This window comes from Erinaceus europaeus, chromosome 12 (genome assembly GCF_950295315.1).
Source record: "Erinaceus europaeus chromosome 12, mEriEur2.1, whole genome shotgun sequence".
NCBI lineage: Eukaryota > Metazoa > Chordata > Mammalia > Eulipotyphla > Erinaceidae > Erinaceus > Erinaceus europaeus.
In genome coordinates, this window is record NC_080173.1 from 12,817,031 (window position 1) to 12,835,889 (window position 18,859).

Here is an 18,859-nt window from a genome sequence, read left to right on the forward strand (position 1 = left end):
AGGGAGTTCGTTACCTGCGAACCATACTACCTCTAGCTTCCCAATTCCTGGGAAAGGGTACTCTGGTAGAAGTGGTATGAGGTAGGGGGGACAGCACAGTGACTTTACAAAAGACTTTCATGCCTGAGGCTCTGAGGTCCAGGTTCAACTCCCAGCACCACCACAAGCCAGAGCTAAGCAGTTGATTTAGTTAGGGGGTGGGGAGAGAGAGGGAGGGAGGGAGGAGGAAATTAGTCCAGGAGTGGCACGGTGGCTAAAGCATTGGACTCTCAAGCATGGGGGTCCCAAGTTCAATCCCCAGCAATGCATGTGACAGATTGATGTTTATTTTCTCCCTCTTCCTTCATAAGTAAATAAATCTTAAAAAAAAAAAAAAAAGAGAGAGAGAGGGATGTGTTTCTGTTCTAAGAAGTGAGGAGCCAGTCTCCCTTAGACCACAGCATGGCAGTGACCGGAGGTGAGCTGAAGCACCTGCTGGAACTGGTCATGGAGAAGCAAGGGTCCCCTTGCCCACAGGTTAGAGGCACTTCCATGACATCCTCTGCAGGCCTCAGTGTCAGAGCGGAGACAGGTGGCCACTGACAGCCACTGTGAGACCGCCACAACCCAAACAAACCTTCAGTCCTTAGATCACAGCTTAAAAAAGGTCAGACAGAAGGTTCTCAAAAGCAATTCCACCAGCACTAGCCATTTTGAGATTTTATTTACTTTACCTTGTACCAACAAATGACACTTGTTGTCATTAGGCAGATGGCAGCCCCGCTATGGCTGGACTCCACCTGCACCTCGCAGACCAGCAGGCTAGAATATTCCAGCCGGCGGTGTCAGGATGCTGGCAGTTTCCTGTTTATCTCTTTGCTCTGGAACATTGATAAACTTTACATTTAAATCTGGTTTCCATCTCCTCTGTAGCAACAAGTGTCATTAAAAAAAAGAAAAAAATTTAGAACACATATTTTTGCTCCTAACCATATTCCTAGCCCTCTGAAGGTTCCAAACTTTTCAAGGCCACAGAGAACAACACGTTGTTCACAATCCTGTTATCAATTAGATGCCGTGTATGTGTGTGTGTGTGTGTGTGTGAAGGCTCAGCGGTGCCACAGTTGTGACTGAACAGGCAGAGCAACCTCCCCTCTCCCCCGGAATCCCTGGGGCCGAGCTGCCCCTTTCAGAGGGGGTGAAGCCATGGCCTTGGCTTTGGGAGGAAAAAATAGCCAAGTCCAGGATCACTGCCACCCTGGGCACCGCCATGACAAAAGGTTTACAAGATCAAGGGGAGGGAACCGAGCACAGTTTCATTTTGAGCAGGGAGTCCAGTAATAGACAAAAAACAGTGTGGGTGAAACAAGAAGAAACCCAGAGATCCAAAACACAGGGCTCACCCAGCCCCAGCGGGCCCCACTCCTAGTAAGACTTTCCTAAACATAACCAACAGGGCTCAAGGCGACAGACTGGACCAAACTGTCTTCCCAGTATTTTCCTGAGAAGTCGATGCCAGCTCTTGCCTTTAATGTTTCCACAGATCTAAACCATCACCACCCAAACAGATAAGAAAGTAACCACTGACATAACTGCCCTTGGGCATTTCCTCCCACTCTGCACTTGAGATGAAAAGACTCATCCAGGGTCAAAACCTCAAGACAGCTCAGCTGGGAGAGCGCTGCTTGGCCAAGTGCAACCCAGGCAGAGCCCCTAGTACTACAGCACCTGGGGAAGCCTCGGTAGTGTGTGTGTGTACGTGTGTGTTGTGTCTGAAAAAGTCTATGATGAAGCCCTGGCAAAGATCAAATAAAAACAAAGCCTGGGGGTCGGGCGGTGGCGCAGTGGGTTAAGCGCACGTGGGGCAAAGCACAGGAGCGGCGTAAAGATCCCGGTTCGAGCCCCCGGCTCCCCACCTGCAGGGGAGTTGCTTCACGGGTGAAGCAGGTCTGCAGGTGTCTGTCTTTCTCTCCCCCTCCTCTATTTCTCTCTGTCCTGTCCAACAACGAACAACATCAACAATGGTAATAATAATAACCACAACGAGGCTACAACAAGGGCAACAAAAGGGGGAGGAAATGGCCTCCAGGAGCGGTGGATTTGTGGTGCAGGCACCGAGCCCAGCAATAACCCTGGAGGAAAAAAAAAAAAAAAAGAGTTCAACCTGATGACCCACAGAGCCCACCCTACAGGGAGGGGAGGGACCCTCAACAGGCTAAGTCCCGTGTACAGAGAGATGTCCTTGTCTATTCCTTACACCTAAGACCCTGGGGAGGAGGAGGCAGGCCTGTCTCACCTCAGGTGTTGTGTGGATCCAGCCAGCCAGCCAAGTGTGCTGGCTGAGGAGTAGTTCAGGGTCTGGCCCTGATTCCATCCCCATGAGAGGCAAGTGGGCTGCTATCAAACCTGAGGACAGGATGGGGCCCTAACCTGGACACTCCACCTCTCAAGATGTGGTCTGTTTAAGGCCCGGGCATCCTAAGGGCAGGCCTGTTTGAAATGACCAGACCTCTGTGTACTTGTATTTAAATCTCATCTTGCCCACTGTTGCCTGCATGACTCCACTCACTGCTCACAGCAGACTTTCCCTGTAAACTTGAGACACAGAAACAGAAACACCACAGTACTTATGTGCTGTTGGTGGAGCCTCCTTTGGTGCCATGCACGGTGTTCCCATGTGGTGCTGGGGGCACAAACCCAGGTCTGTGTGCATGGCAAAACACACGTGCTACCAGATTAGCCATCTTCTGGCCCAGCATGTGCTTTTAAAACTAAACATGTCTTGACAGTTTCATTGACTGACAACACATACTAGTGATAAACTCAGAGCAGCCAAGAGGGACACTGGGAGGGAAGGGATTTCTACTGTGGCCATGAGTAGGAAAAGCTTAGAAAAGGGGCACTCTGAGCAAATGAATCTCGATCCCGGCTCCCCACTGAAGGCCAGGTTCCACAGGGAGTATGAGGCTCTAGCATGTCCATAGTAGGTGGACACTCAGCTGGAAGAGCTGGGAGTAAGATAAAGGATTTCTTCCAGAAGGTGGGAGATGGGAGCTGCTCCAGCTCTGACCACACCCTAGGCAGGTCGGAAGACTGCCTGCATTGTGGGGCCTTGAACTAGATGTTCAGAGCTGGAAGGCAGCCCAGTTGTGGCTACATTTAGGACAGTCAGCAGAAAGAACTAGACGGGGGAGATGCAGAGCTTGGGCTCACAGCCCAGGCGCTGCCACACCCCGAGGGCCGGGAGAGTGTGAGAAGAATGAAGCCCCCTTCCCTGACACCCCCTTACTCCGCTAAGGACCCTGGCCCAAGTCTTCAGGTTCAAAACTCAGGATCTCAACCTGTAAGATGGTCTGTGACATATCCTGAGAAAAAGGGAAGTGGCCTGGGAGGTGGACGAGCATTGGATGCTCAAGCGTGAAGTTATGGGTTGGATCCCTGGCATCACATACACCAGAGTGATGCTCTGATTCTCTCCCTCCTCTAAGTAAATAAAACGGAGGGAAGAAAGATAGCCTTAAAATATGTTGCAAAGATGGAAGCTCTCAGTTAAAAAAAAAAACAAACAAACAAAAAACAAGAGTCGGGCAGTAACGCAGCGGGTTAAGCACATGTGGCGCAAAGCGCAAGGACCGGTGTAAGGATCCTGGATCAAGCCCCTGGCTCCCTGCCTGCAGGGGAGTTGCTTCACAAGCAGTGAAGGTCTGCAGGTGTCTGTCTTTCTCTCCCCCCGTCTTCCCCTCCTCTCTCCATTTCTTTCTGTCCTATCTAACAATGACATTGATAACAACAACAATAATAACTACAACAATAAAACAAGGGCAACAAAAGAGAATAAATATTTTTAAAATATTTTTTATATTTATTTATTTATTCCCTTTTGTTGCCCTTGTTGTTTTTATTGTAGTTATTGTTGTTGTTATTGATATCGTTATTGTTGGATAGGACAGAGAGAAATGGAGAGAGGAGGGGAAGACAGAGAGGAGAGAAAGACAGACACCTGCAGATCTGCTTCACCTCTTGTGAAGCGACTCCTCTGCAGGTGGGGAGCCAGGGGCTCGAACCGGGATCCTTAAGCTGTTCCTTGCGCTTCACGCCACCTGCACTTAACCCACTGCGCTACTGCCTGACTCCCATAAATAAATATTTTTTAAAAATCAGGGGGTTGGGCAGGTTAAATGCAGGCGGCACAAAGTGCAAGGACTAGTGTAAGGATCCTGGTTCAAGCCCCTAGCCCTCCACCTGCAGGGGAGTCATTCACAAGCGGTGAAGCAGGTCTGCAGGTGTCTTTCCCTCCCCCCCGTCTTTCCCTCCTCTCTCCATTTCTCTCTGTCCTATCCAACAACAATGACATCAATAACAATAACTACAACAATAAAACAACAAGGGCAACAAAAGGGAGAGAAAAAAGGAAAAAAATAGCCTCCAAGAACAATAACCTGGGAAGTAAAAGAAAAAAAAAAAATTCACCTTTTTGGGACCAGTGGTGGTGCACCTGGTTGAGCACACTTTGCGATGCACAAGGACCCGGGTTCAAGTCCCTGATTCCCACCTGCACAGGGAAAGCTTTGCAAATGATAAAGCAGGGGTGCAGGTGTCACCGTCTCTTCCCTCTTGATTTCTGGCTGTCTCTATCCATAAATAAATAAAAGATAATAATTAAAAAAAAATCAGTTTTCTGGGCTGACAAGAGCTCAGAACTCACCACACAGGAGGAAGCTTAGTTGCTACGGTATATCTTTCTGTCTGTCTAAGAAAGGTGACTGAGATGAAGCTCTGAAAAACGTGTATACTTATGTGCTAGTTTCATATATATATATATATATATATGCGTGCGTGTGTGTGTGTGTGTGTGTCCATACACACACACACAGAGAAGGGGAGGGGGAGCCGTTAAAGCAAACGCTGATGGAGAAGAGTGAAGTTTCTGACTATCTCAAGAGTCCTTGGTAATATCTAGTTCAAACAAACAAATCAGCCTTGTCTTTTCACCATCCTTTTCTAATATCTAGCAACCCCTTTCTGCAATTCACTAGATAAACAGAAACCAGATGGCAGTGGCCCTCCCTAGGGAGGACAAACAAAGAGTAGCACTATGCCTACAGTGGGAGTCTACCAGAAGCTGCTCTGGTCTGCGCCAAGTCTAAGCCACGCTAAGCTCAACGTTTCTATGTGGTTGACTCCATTTCCCATGGGACAAGTGAGTCTTGATTTCCAAAGGGATCCAGAGGTTTGGTTCTATCTAGCTCATGTTTAAATCACTGTTTTGTTTCCTTTTAATTCTTCCTTTGGCACTTTACCTTGTGCTGCATTGCTGGCCTCAAACTACTTTTTTAAAAAGAATTAATATTTATTTATTCCCTTTTGTTGCCCTTGTTTTATTGTTGTAATTATTGTGGTTGTTACTGATGTAATCGTTGTTGGACAGGACAGAGAGAAATGGAGAGAGGAGGGGAAGACAGAGAGGAGGAGAGAAAGATAGACACCTGCAGACCTGCTTCACCGCCTGTGAAGCGACTACCCTGCAGGTGGGGAGCCGGGGCCTCAAACCGGGATCCTTATGCTGGTCCTTGCGCTTTCCGCCACATGTGCTTAACCCACTGCGCTACCACCTGACCCTCACAAACCACTTTTATTCCTTGCTTCCTTACACTGCTTTTGTGACTTTCGTCCCTGATGCTGTAACAGAAATTTAAAAGGGTGACTAAGGAAAATAAAAAAAGGATAAGGAAGGAAACTGATTAAAACACTATGAAATTCTTTAGAAACAGCGCCTCTAATGCTTTTTATCTGACTCAGACACACCACAGTGCCAAGACTTTGCAACAAGATCCCTGAGGAGAGATGTGGGACTGGGCATGAGGGCGGGCACAGAGAGAAAAAGGGCACAGCCTCAAGTATCTTTGCCTTTTAATATAAGATTTTTTCTTTTTTTTAAACCATGTGACATTTTCTTCTAAAAATAGAGTTCTTTGCTTGTTCTGAAACTGAACTTTCAATTGGAGGCGAAGGGGAGTAAGGGTGGCTGTCATTCTGGGGAGACACGGCCAGTGTCCCTAATCACAGACCCACTTTACATGGGATTCAGATGCTCCTAGTGAGGGTGGTCTCACTTCAGATCCAGGGGCCTCCACCAAACACCATGAAACAGCCTGAGCCCCCATCTGTGCCTGGTGGGGACCTTGAACATACTACTGGCCAAAAGCAGTCAGTCCAGCACGGTGCGCGCAAGGCCAGACAGCGGTGGCCCTCCCTCAGGAGGTACACACAGATGCCAGATGCCAAGCTACCTTTCTGGCACATGGGTTACGAATGCAAGTGCACAAACACACAAGACACAGGGACGCAGGGCTGAGGATGTTGTGTTCCTGCCCTGGGCCAGTGCAGACCTGGGTTTAATGTCATGGAACTTGATGGAGTTTTCTCACGATACAGATTAGGAGTCAGAAACTCCCCCTGCCCCCAAGGAAGAGCCCAGTTAGCCAGTTAGCTCCTGAATCCAAAGATGCCCTTGATGTATCCGGTGAGGCCACTCTTGGTCTTCTGTTCCAACTTGTCCTCAAGAGGTGGGAAAGCCACGTGGTTGAGGGCCAAGTCAAAGAACAGAGGCTTGCAGGGGATGGGCTGGAACACCGGGGGGAAGTGCACGAGGCTGGCTTGCTTAGTGACCAGGGAAGGGTCCAGGCAGAATGTTTCAAACCGTTCAACCAGAGGCTGGAAAGGAACCAGAGGGAGGAATCTGTTACTCACAGGCCATTGGTGGATCTTCACTATGTTGAGCACTCAGTTCAGAGCTTACATATGCATTATCACTCAGATCCCACTAGTCTACCAATGCCCCAATTTGAGCATCGAGAACCAGTTAAACCTATAGCTTAAGAAGGCCTGGATCGAAAAAAAAAAAAAAGAAGGCCTGGATCGGAGGTGGGGCAGAGGCACAGCCGGAAGAGTGCATACTTTATAATGCACAAAGAGAGGTTCAAGCCCCTAGTCCTCATTTGTAGCGGGGGGGGGGGGGAGTTTCATGAGTAGTGGGTGCTACCGGTGTCTGTCTCTAGCTCTCCGCAATTTCTTTTTGTCTCTATCCAAGGAGAAAGGGAAAAATAAAGGCCCTGGGAGTGGTGGGTTAACTGTGTAGGCACCAAGCTCTAGTGATAATCCTGGTTACAATAACAAAAATAAATAAATAAATTATAGGGGCCAGATGGTGGTACACCTAAGCACACACAGTTCTGTTTGCATAACCATTATGCTCTCTACCCCTGCCCTAGCACACACAGTTCTAAGCGCCAAGGGCCTATGCAAGGATTTGGGTTTGAGACCCTGGTGCCCTACCTGCAGGGGGACGCTTCACAGGTGGTAAAGCAGGTCTGCAGGTGTCTCTCTTTTGCTCTCCCTATCTATCTCCTCCTCTCAATGTCTCTCTGTCCTATCAAATAAAATGGAAAAAAAAATGGTTGCCACTAACAGTGCATTGGTAGTGCTGGCACCAAAACCCAGTGATAACCCTGGAGGCAAATAAATATAAACAAATAAATATAAAAAATAAATTAGGGAGTCGGGTGGTAGAGCAGCAGGTTAAGCGCATGTGGCACAAAGCCTAAGGACCTGTGTAAGGATCCCAGTTTCCCCTGGAGCCCCCAGCTCCCCACCTGCAGGGACGACGCTTCACAAGTGGTGAAGCAGGTCTGTAGGTATCTATCTTTCTTTCTCCCTCTCTGTCTTCCCTTCCTCTCTTGATTTTTCTCTATCCTATCCAACAATGACAGCAATAACAATAATAACAATAAACAACAAGGGCAATAAAAGGAAAAAAATAGCCTCCAGGAGCAGTGGATTGGTAGTGCAGGCACCGAGCCCCAGCTACGACCCTGAAGGCAAAAAAAAAAAAAAAAAAAAAAAAAAAGAAACTAAAATCCTCTGCTTTTATGATTTATCCCTAGCAAGTTATGAATCCTACCTATTAGTCCTCAAAATCACAGCCCAGACTTACCTTGTTGTCCTTGACTTGGGAGGAAGTCTCTGTTTGATGGAAGTCACTCGCATCTGAAAGTGCCACAGGGATTCCATAAGAACAGGGACATAATACAAAGGAGACCCATCACATTCATGGGTTTTAAATCTCAATAGCAAATGTAGCCAATATGTGAGAAGTTAGCCCTCTGCCCTTATGGGCCCAACTTCTGCTGAGAAACAGGGTATATAAACAAATGAGCAACTCCAGGACCACTGCTGTCAGCCTAGGGAAGGCAGCATGGTTGCACAGAAGAAAATATTATGGAGTAGGCACAGGATGAGAGCGTTTCTCTGCATTCTTCTATACACACTTGAGGTGTCAGAAGTGATTTCATGGAAAAGTTAAAATTTTACAGGTTCACCAAAACCAGTAACCCACTGGGTGGGGCTGAAGAGGACAAGTGGGGAAGGCAAGTCTGGGAAGGCAGGCGGGGAGAACAGGCTCACCCAAGATGGCCGCCGCCTGCAAGGAACACTTCTCCGACTTCACTTGCGTGATGAGCTCTTGCATGTCAGGTAGGTCCTATGACAATTCAGAAACATCACTCATAAGCTGGGCCCGTGTCTGAAATGCACCCAATCAACCTGCCGAATACAGTAATCCTGCTGGTGTAGCACTTTCAAATTTCAGACTTTTTGAAAAAAAATTTTTAATTAATTAATTTATTCCCTTTTGTTGCCCTTGTAGTTTTATTGTTGCAATTATTATTGTTGTCGTCGTTGCTGAATAGGACAGAGAGAAATGGAGAGAGGAAGGGGAAGACAGAGAGGGGGAGAGAAAAACAGATACCTGCAGACCTGCTTCACCACCTGAGAAGCGACTCCCCTGCAGGTGGGGAGTGGGGGCTCGAACCAGGGTCCTTCGGCCAGTCCTTGTGCTTTGTGCCACTTGAGCGGAACCCACTGCGCTACAGCCCGACTCCCAGAATTTCAGACTTTTAAACACAGTTTTCCTTACTTACTTATCACTGGGGCTCAGGACTGGCACTACAAATCCATTGCTCTTGGTGGCCATTTCATCTCTTCTTTCTTAATTTTTTTTTTTAATTTTTACTTTTATATTGGACAGGACAGAGAGACATTGAGAGGGGGAGGGGAGCTAGAGAAGGAGAGGGAAAAATACCTGCAGACCTGCTTTGCCGCTTGTGAAGCGACCTCCCTACAGATGGGGAGCTGGGAGCTCGAACCCGGATCCTTGTGCTTAGTAATAGTTCTCCTTAGTTAAAACAAAGTAAAACAAGGCAAAATAAGCAAAAAACTAGCCTGCTTCAAAGAGGAGAAATGTCTGGAAACAACAATGTTTACTATCCTGCATGTATTATGTGCTTCAACTTGATAACCAGGAGGCGGCTTGTTTTTCCACTTTATAGGGAGAAAGCTGAAGAGCACTGCGGAGTCACTGATGTGCTTGGCAGCTGCCTCAAGGGCCCAAGTGCTCCCCACGGCATCCTAAACGGGTGATGCACTGTCCCGCCTGCCTCAACCTCCCACCTGACAGCACTCACAATAATCTGATAGTCTGGGGACTGCCAAACCCCTCATGCTTGCTGGCACATTAAGTCAGCTGACATTTGTAAAATGCCTCCTCCTCTTCTGAGATCACCCATCCACATTGGTGGGTGTTTCCACTCTGGTCACCTATCCTCTGTCCACATCACCCACAGCACCCCATCTCTCTACCTTTGTTTAAATACTATCTTCCTTTTTTTTTTTTTTTAATGATTTTTAAAAAAATGTTTTAATTATCTTTATTTGATAGAGACAGTCAGAAATTGAGAGGGAGGGGGGAAGAGACGGAGAGAGACAGAGAGATACCTGCAGCACTGCTTCACCACTTGTGAAGCTTTCCCTCTGCAGGTGGGAACCAGGGGCTTGAACCTGGGGTCCTTATGCATTGTAACAGGCGTGCTCAATCAGGTGCGCCACCACCCGGTCCCTATCTTTCTTCTTTTGTGTTCATAGCTGGGCTCCTGCCAGCACGTTTTGTAGCTGTGACAAAACCTCAAACTCTCTGAAGGCAGAAACCAGGTTCACCCTTCACCTCCCTGCCCAGGGCTGCTCTGAGTTAACAGTCCATCTCCTAGGTACAGAGAGGATTCCCCAAGCTGCCTTTTGACTGGTTAATAATGGTAAACTCAGCTCACTTTTCTAACAACTCGACTCATTAATACACACGGACTTCTTGGACCAGTCAGTGCTTTAAGAATCTATCATCACAGCAGTCCACAGGCGTAAACAGCTGGTTGTGATTTGATCATTAGTGAACTGTATCCAACTTGTGAGTTCTGACCAGTTATAAGCTTTAAGGTCATTCCAATTGGCTGGGCTGGGGCTCTTGCTCAAGTGTAGACCTGAATCAAGAGGCCTGGGGTGAGGTCTGAGCCTGAATTTCGAGCATATTTCCAACTGCTGTGCTGAAGGACCAGGCACGTTTTGTGTGGAAAGCTTTTGGCAATGGGTCTCAATCTGGCTGCAAATTCACATCACTAAGGGGCTTTATAAAACTTCATACCCCGGGGCCAGGTGGTGGCACACCTGGTTAAATGTACACATTATAAAACTTCACATCCATTATGGACCCCACACCAATGAGAACCAGAGGCTCTAGGGGGGTGGGACCTACATAGCCATCTTTATAAAATCTTCCTGGGCAGCAGCTCAGTGGTGAAGTGTACGAACTGCAAAGTCCCAAGTTTGACTCCAGTGCCACATACACTCTGGCTTCTCCATTCTCTCTCTTGTAAATCAATAAATATATAAATAGATGCCTCTTTAAAAATAGGTTTTCTTTATAATTCCAGTAAGTAGTCAAATCTGAGAACAGTACTTCAGGTGTTTTAAGTCAGAAGAGTGCCTTTGCTTAGTACTTCCAAGTCTTCTTCAGGCCTGGAGTACTGCCACGGATTCCCCACATTGGCCCTGGTGACAGGGACACACCAAGGACCAGCTTGAGGAGCCCCAGTCCTCACAGAGCCTCAAGCCAGTGTGTCTGGTTTTGGAGACCAGGAGAGGGCTCTGACTCACCTTTAGGCTGCTCTTGAAAGCTCCTGAATCAGAACTGACTTCATTAGCATATTTTAGGACTCGGTCATATAAGACCAGGGCTTCACTCCACTTCTTTACCAACACGTAGGACTGAGCAATGAAAAAACACCTGGTGGAAAAAGATAAAAAGCCACAGCATGTGAGGGCAGTGATTACCCAAGATTGAGGCTTTTTTCCCCCCCTGCCTCCAGGGTTATCGCTGGGGCTCGGTGCTGACACTATGAATCCAGTGCTCCTAGCAGCCATTTTTTCCTATTTTATTTGATAAAACAGAAAGAAATTGAGAGCGGTGAGGGAGACAGAGAAAGAGAGATAGACCCTTGCAGCCCTGCTTCACTGCTTATGAAGCATCTTTACTGCAGGTGGGGAGCATGGGCTCAAACCTAGGTCCTTGTACACCCCCCCTCTCCCCCCAAGATTGAGGCTTTCATGCAGTTTATGCTAAATTTTAAATTTGGAAACAGGTTTTTCAACGTCAGGATCACTGCACAGGAAAGCCCATCTTTCTCCCAGTTCAGGCTTACCAGGCTAAGCTGTAGACTCTTTCTTGAAACTGAAGATAGAAGATGACAGAGTAGGTTCAACACCCACCACTGTCTTCTGCTCACCTGTTCTAAAAATCAGATTTAAGAAACCTTTTCTTGATGGAAATAACTCCACTGGGATCAACAAACCTGAGTACTGCTGGCCTGAAAGGACAGAAGGTTCCATAGAAATCAAGGGAAGGGGCACTATGCACTGACCCTTTTCCACGAGGAGGAAGAAGCCATGATGTGTGTACTCTGACCTCCCGACCCAAAGAGCACAGGAGGCACAGCGGAAAGTCCTAGTTATTACCTTGACCAGAGAATTCCCTTGAGCAAGCAGGCTGGCTGTTCTTTGGTCTTGAGCAAGATAACTCAATACAAAACCCAACCGGGGATAAGGGGAATGGTCTTGAGAATTACAGAACCACCAAGAAACAGAGGAGTGCCATGCCTGCCCCTGGGGTCTTACCTGTAAGCCTTGTACACAAGGGTCTTGAGGCCTAGCTCCCTCTGGAAGGCTCTGTCCTCCTCCAAGCCAGGAAGCTGGAGCAATTCTACCAGATTCTGCACAAATGAGAAAAACTCATCAAGAGGGGGCCTCAGACTGGGTTTTGGACAGAAAATCTTATCAAGTCAGACAAAGGAGAAGAGTGTGTTTGAGCTTAAAATAATGGGGGAAGTGCCTGTGACAGGAGACTTGGAAGCAGTCACACTTGGCAATGCCTCCATCCCCTTCTCTGATAATGAAAGCCAATTCATCCTGAGGCTCAGCGCCTCCCCTTTTCAGAGATGTGTTGGACCCCGTTAGCCAGGAGATCTCTCCAGTTCTTGCATTTTGCAGTGGCCTATTCATATAGCACCTACAGATGCCCAGTTCGTATGCGTGTCTTATAATCTCACTTACTGACAAGTTCCCAGTTAGCCAACAGTGTGGTTTCAGGTCTTGGGATATTCTGCACATGTCAAGGAACAATCTCACATGGTAAAGTGCTCACCGAATACCCCTAGATTACTAGTCTCTTTCTAGTAACAAGTCTGAATGTGGGGGCTCACAGACCACTGACTGGCAAAAGGACAAGACGTGTGCCTTCTGCTGTTACTAGTAGCTCCTGGGTGTGACGGTTGCTTTGGTACGCACTGTCAGGTTGTTCTGTATTCAACACGTGCCAAAGACAGGCCCCTGTACTCAGGCATCAGGGGTCACCTGCAGGATGATGTCGTAGAGCCGGATCAGGTCCTGTGGCCGGGGCGAGCGCTTGCTGTCATCGTCTGGCTGCTGCTGCAGCAGAGCCTTCTGCAGGCCTTTAGCCATGTTCTCGTTGCGCTTGATTGCCGTCGACAGCTTGATGTAAGTCAGGTAGCTGGAATGTACCACATGTCAGTTCAGGTTATGCTCAGGGAAGCTGATGTTCTGGGAAGAGCACTGGATCACAAGTTGGGACTGACCTAGGGTAAGTGTGGGGGTGAGGGCACATCACAGGCAGGGCCTTTTGGCCTGGGACTTAAGCTCCAGGGGCCCTTAATTCTAGGTGCTGTTTGGGGGCAAATGGGGGACCAAAATGAGACTTTATGACAATGCGATTTTTAGCTTGAATCATCATATCCTTTGTATCTTTTTCTAAGAGCCACAGACCTACTAACTTCTGAACAGATTACTTAATTTTAAGATGGCCCACGGACTGGCCTGAAGGTGTAATGGTGGTGTAATGGATAAAGCATTGGACTTAAAAGCATGGGGTCCTAGGGGTCGGGCGGTAGCACAGCGGGTTAAGCGCACATGGCGCAAAGCCCAAGAACTGGCATAAGGATCCCGGTTCGAGCCCCCGGCTCCCCACCTGCAGGGGAATCGCTTCACAGGTGGTGAAGCAGGTCTGCAGGTGTCTATCTTTCTCTCCTCCTCTCTGCCTTCCCCTCCTCTCTCCATTTCTCTCTGTCCTATCCAACAACGACAACAATAATAACTACAACAAGAAGACAACTAGGACAACAAAGGGGAATAAATAAATAAATAAATATTAAATAATAATAGTAATAATAAGGCATGAGGTCCTAAGTTCAACCATGGGTAAATTTGGCAATATACCCTCCTGACAAGTACAAGTCCATAAATCAACATTTCTTCAATAAAGTTATACTAAAGTTGGAAGAAACTGTAAAAGTCACGGGGCAAAGTACATATCCTTCCTAGTTTTGAAAGGGAAACAACAACAACAGGAAGCAGTGACTGTGTATATGTAGTCCACAATATTTAGAAATACATACACTTATTTGCATCATGAAAAACAAATTTGTGATAATTTTGATGATGAAAGATTCTACCTAGTTTTGAGTGGTGTTTTTTTGTTTTTTGTTTAGGGTGAGAATGTTATGGTGCTAAACATTAAAACTTGTCCAAAAAAAGATCACTGGAATACAAAGAATTTTAGTAATCTTTTTAGAACCATAAAGAAGACAAAATTATGAATCATGCCATGTGAAAATAAATTAATTCAGTTTGTAGTAACTATAGTTTGTAGTAACTATTAATGTCTATAACAAAGATTTTTGCAAATTACAAAAAGAATTAAAATTGGGTTGAAATTAAATTTTGATGTAAATGGAAAAACTTAAAATATTCAGATTATAGAAGAGAATAACTCTTAAGAACTTGTCAGGTAAATAAAGCAGTTAGCTCCAGAGTAGGGGATGTCGCAGGATGGAGACACAGGAGCTTCAAAGCCAAAGGCTGTATTCTCGTTCTTAAACTGTGATAAAACTTAAATTGTATATACACATGCAGTATACATAGTTATACGATGAAATGTGTACAGACGCATTACTATCATTTATATTACACTATAAATTTAAATGTACACAAATTTGTATGTGCTCATCTTTCAATTTTTTTATAATGTTGAAAAATATCATGCTCCTTACCTGTGCAAGTACTGAAGATTAGATACCTTCCCCGACTCCCCTTCAAGACTATAATCTCTCTGCTTCTGTGGAAAGTGGGAAAGGTAAAGATAAAACACATGATCCTACCTTTGGCTCTGACCACTTCAGCCAGTGGTGTGGTCCCCAGAGAGACACGGACCATGGGTACAGACTGTTAAGTTACTTGTGCTCAAATAGTAAAGGTCGATGAGACACATTCTAGAACAACTGTTCCTCAGTTGCACGTAGCTTCTAAAAATTGGACTTGAGTAGGAGAACTTCAAGTAAATGCCAGGAATGTTTTCCATCCCCAGACCAGAGTCCAGATCCACAGCACTACTCACAGAGCTCTGCACCCACAGCACTGTAGTCACCCTTACACCTAAGCTCTACCCCACGGACAGTCAGCTCTTGCTTGTGGTGTTGGCTGAAGAACGGCTCCCAAAGTTGCCCATACCCTGATTCTGGAACCTGTGAAACTGTTCTCTTAGGTGCTAACAGAAGAGGTGATAGAATTATTGATGTCTGACTAAACTAGATTATCCAGGTGGACCCAATGTTCTCACAGGCTCCTTACAGGGAGGAGGAGGAGGGCTGGCAACATAGAGGAAGTTACAGGAACTAAAGCAGAGGTAAGAGAGAAGGTGGCGCAATGCTGGCTCTGAAGATGGAGGAAGGAGCCACAAGCCAAGAAATGTAGATAGTTTCTGAAAGCTGGAAAATTCATTTTTTTGGAATAAAGGAAATGGATTTTCCCTAGAGCTTCAAAAGGAACGTAACCCTGCAAATCCATCTTACATTCCCAACCTCCAGAACTGTAAGACAATCAATCTGTGCTATTTTAAAACCCTAAACCTGTGTGCATATTATAGTAGTGGTAGGAAACTAGGATACCTCATTATCACCAAATCTGTTAGAGCTTGCAAAGTGTTCCCACCAAACTGCTAAGAAATCGAAGTGGAGGCTGGGGCTCTGTACATGTCACTGAAGTCAACAAAAGGAAACGTAATATATAGGGGAGAAGGAGCTATCCTAATGGTTATGCAAGATTCTCATGCCTGAGGCTCCAAAGTCCCAGGTTCAATTCCCCACACCATAAGCCAGAGCTGAGGAGTGTTCTGGGGGGGGGGGGAGCAGAAGTAAACAGGTGACCACAGCCCTGTTAATACATTCATTTAACATTATCCTCAATGCATTACATTAGACTGAGAAATAAATAGTTGCCACCTTCCACATCACCTAAACATTTTATTTACTGCATTTCTATAGTCAATTGAATAATAAAGTACATGGTGACAAAAATAAATGTATCAGAGGCACATGCTCAATTCTGTTTTGGGGGGAGACCACCAGTATAGTATTACCATGGGGTCCTATGCCTGCCTGACTTTACTGCTCCCAGAGGGCATTTCTTTCTTCTTTTTTGAGGCAGTGAAAGAGAAAGAGAGGGAAAGGGAGGCACCATTCTGCTACTCCTGAAGTCTCTTTCCTGCAGACACTTCTATGTGATGGGTACACTCAACTGGGGGAGGCATCTGTGTGGTCCCTTTATGTTCAATTTTACTTATAAGGGTCTGTATCTTCATACAACTTTGAAGACCACTGTTTTAGATCTCGGGGAATCACTAGATTATCATGATTAAGATGAGATCTAGAAAGATTCAATTTATTCCATAAGAAAAATCTAGAGGGCTGGGGAGACAGCATAAAGACTATGCAAAAGATTTTCATGCCTGAGGCTCTCAGGTCCCAGGTTCAATCCCTAGAACCACCATATGCCAGAGCCGATTAGTGCTCTGGTTTTTCTTTCTCTCTGTATCTCTCCCTCTCACTAAAATAATAAAATAAAGGGAGCTGAGTGGTAACGCAGTGAGTTAAATACACATGGTGCGAAGCACAAGAACCAGCATAAGGATCCCGGTTCGAGCCCCCCGCTCCCCACCTGCAGGGGAGTTGCTTCACAAGCGGTGAAGCAGGTCTGCAGGTGTCTGTCTTTCTCTCCCCCTCAGTCTTCCCCTCCTCTCTCCATTTCTCTCTGTCCTATCCAACAATGACAATATCAATAACAACAACAACTACAACAACAATAAGAAAAAACAAGGGCAACAAAAGAGAAAATTAATTAATAAAAAAACATTTTTTAAAATAATAATAAAAAAAATAAAACTATTTTTAAAAAATGATGTGCAAGGAATGAGGTTTGAGTCCTTGGTCATCATCTGCAGGGAAAAAACTTCATGAGTGGTCAATTGTTTTCTGTGTCCACCAAAAAAACAAAAACAAACAAAAAACCCCACAACTGTTTCAGAGGGGAGAAAAGGCCAGCAGGAGTGGTGGGTACATCAGGTCGGCACCAATCCTAGCAATAAAAATGAGAGAAGAAAGGAGAGGAGAGGGGAAGGGGAGGAAGGGGAGGGGAGGGGAGGGGAGGGGAAGGAAGGGGAAGGGAGGGGAGGGGAGGGGAGGGGAGGGGAGGGGAGGGGAGGAGAGGAAAAATTGAGACCTAGAGAAGCAAACTGAAACCAAGAGAGGAAATATGGTCAGCATGTCTTTTCTGTGTCTAAGCATAAGATCAAAGGCTGTTCAGAAACAGGTGCATTAACAACTGGAGAGAGAAATTACAAAGGGAGAATAAATAAGAGTTTTTGGTGAAAGGAAAGGAAGACAAAAATGGTTCTCAGGCTTTCCACTTTGTGCTTGAATAAATCATAGTGGCATTATTAGTAAAAGGGAGGAGTGGATAAGTTCACCTGGAGATGTGAATCTGAGACCAAAGGTTTACCAGCTAATCTGTGAAACCATTAGGAAGACTAACTAGGACAGAAGGGAAAGAATTTTTTTTCAGCCTGATCGAGCTCAGGGGCTTTTGTCTGTCAGTGAATCACCGCATCAAGACAATCAAGACAGCAGTGTGTGCTCAGACCACTGGGACCCCACCTGAGAATGGCGTGCCGTCTACAGGAGACCTCAAGCTACAGTAAGACTTGGTGGCTGGGCTGACAATCCTACCTGGTCTGGCTTGAGCTCTTCCCGAACAGCCTGGATAGCATCCCGACACTCGCTGAGCATGGATTCAAAGAGACGCTCCTTGGTTTCTTCACTTTCAGCCTAAACAAAGCAGAGCAGAACCAATCTTTCTTTTGAGTAAGCCATGACATTCTGGTGGAAGGAGGGCAAAACAACACTTTGACTTCCCTCATGGCACACCAACGTATACACTGGGCCAAAGGGCACCCCAAATCACAGATCCCTTCCGCGCTTACTATTCCACCATAGTATATATATATTTGCACTCTTATTGTTCATACAGAAATAGAAAAATGTAGTGAACATAATGCAGAAGCAATCTGCATAATGAATCTGAAACCATCTGTTAGGTAACAGATGCTTTAAATTTCTCCCCGTTACAGGACTTTCTACTGCTTTCCTCCAACATCTTTACCCCACTCAGGACTTGTACACCTCAAGAGGCCACGCACACTGCACCAGCAGTTCTGTTTCTCCTCCCTCCAGAGCCAACTATTTTAAAATCTGCGGTATTCTAGCAGAATGACCCTTCCGAGTGTAACTTCAACAGACTTGCAGATTCTAAATTTCATTCTGGTCCAAGCAAGTCAGTAACATTACTAAACAATACCCGGCCAAGAATATATTTCTCATAAATATCACACTCTATTCACCACAGCAATGCTTTCATGTGACCACACTGAAAGTTTTCAGGGTGGACAAAGTTGACAAGCACTTGATGACAGTCTTTGTACCAAGTCCAGGGCGTCAGCTCCCATAAGGGAAAAAGTGATTCATTAACTGAATACCAGCCAAACCACATTATCATTCTAAAGCATCTGACTGAGCAGGTGGGATTGGATGAAAGGCAGAAAGGAGATGGACTTGTGTTACTGGATGACCCGCTGGGACATGAGAACATCAACAATCCATTATTATATTTGACTTTCCACTGAAACTAACATCCAGTCTGATCCTCTGACATTCAGTTGACTCTAAGGAAGCCCAAAAGAAAGTGAATGCTGCCAACTTCCTTATGAGATTATTGGGAGAACTTGAAAGAAGTTTCCTTTTTTAAAGAACTCTTTATATATTTCTCCTGGTTTTCAGTATGGGAGACATTTCCGAGTAAATCATCCAACAGAACAAGCAAGCTCTTCTGACTAGAAGATACTTGGTTCTCCAGTTGTTCACCAACTTCGGAACAATTAAAGGCAGTCATTGAAAAGTCTATTGTGACAAAGAGGGCCACCACTAACTCACTGAAATACCAGGGCAATGCTGCCCAGCAGAACTTACTGTGACAAGGACATGTTCTAAATCTGCACTGTCCAGTATGGGGGTTGCTACCTGTACATGGGCACTGAGCA

At 45.9% G+C, this 18,859-nt stretch overlaps 1 protein-coding gene across 3 annotated transcripts in view; it reads right to left on the reverse strand.

The window, feature by feature from the left end:
* Positions 1 to 5,872: 5,872 nt before the first annotated feature.
* SRP68 (signal recognition particle 68) overlaps positions 5,873 to 18,859 on the reverse strand; it is a 36,265-nt gene continuing 23,278 nt past the window's right edge. For all 3 annotated transcript variants that reach the window (XM_007536732.3, XM_060202784.1, XM_060202783.1), the window contains exons 9-16: positions 17,493 to 17,591; positions 14,484 to 14,548; positions 12,772 to 12,928; positions 12,037 to 12,131; positions 11,020 to 11,149; positions 8,443 to 8,518; positions 7,973 to 8,025; positions 5,873 to 6,693 (exon numbers count right to left, since the gene is read on the reverse strand). In XM_007536732.3, the coding sequence (XP_007536794.1) occupies positions 6,466 to 6,693; positions 7,973 to 8,025; positions 8,443 to 8,518; positions 11,020 to 11,149; positions 12,037 to 12,131; positions 12,772 to 12,928; positions 14,484 to 14,548; positions 17,493 to 17,591 (903 nt within the window). In that variant the 3' untranslated portion in view covers positions 5,873 to 6,465. The remainder of the gene's footprint in view (positions 6,694 to 7,972; positions 8,026 to 8,442; positions 8,519 to 11,019; positions 11,150 to 12,036; positions 12,132 to 12,771; positions 12,929 to 14,483; positions 14,549 to 17,492; positions 17,592 to 18,859) is intronic.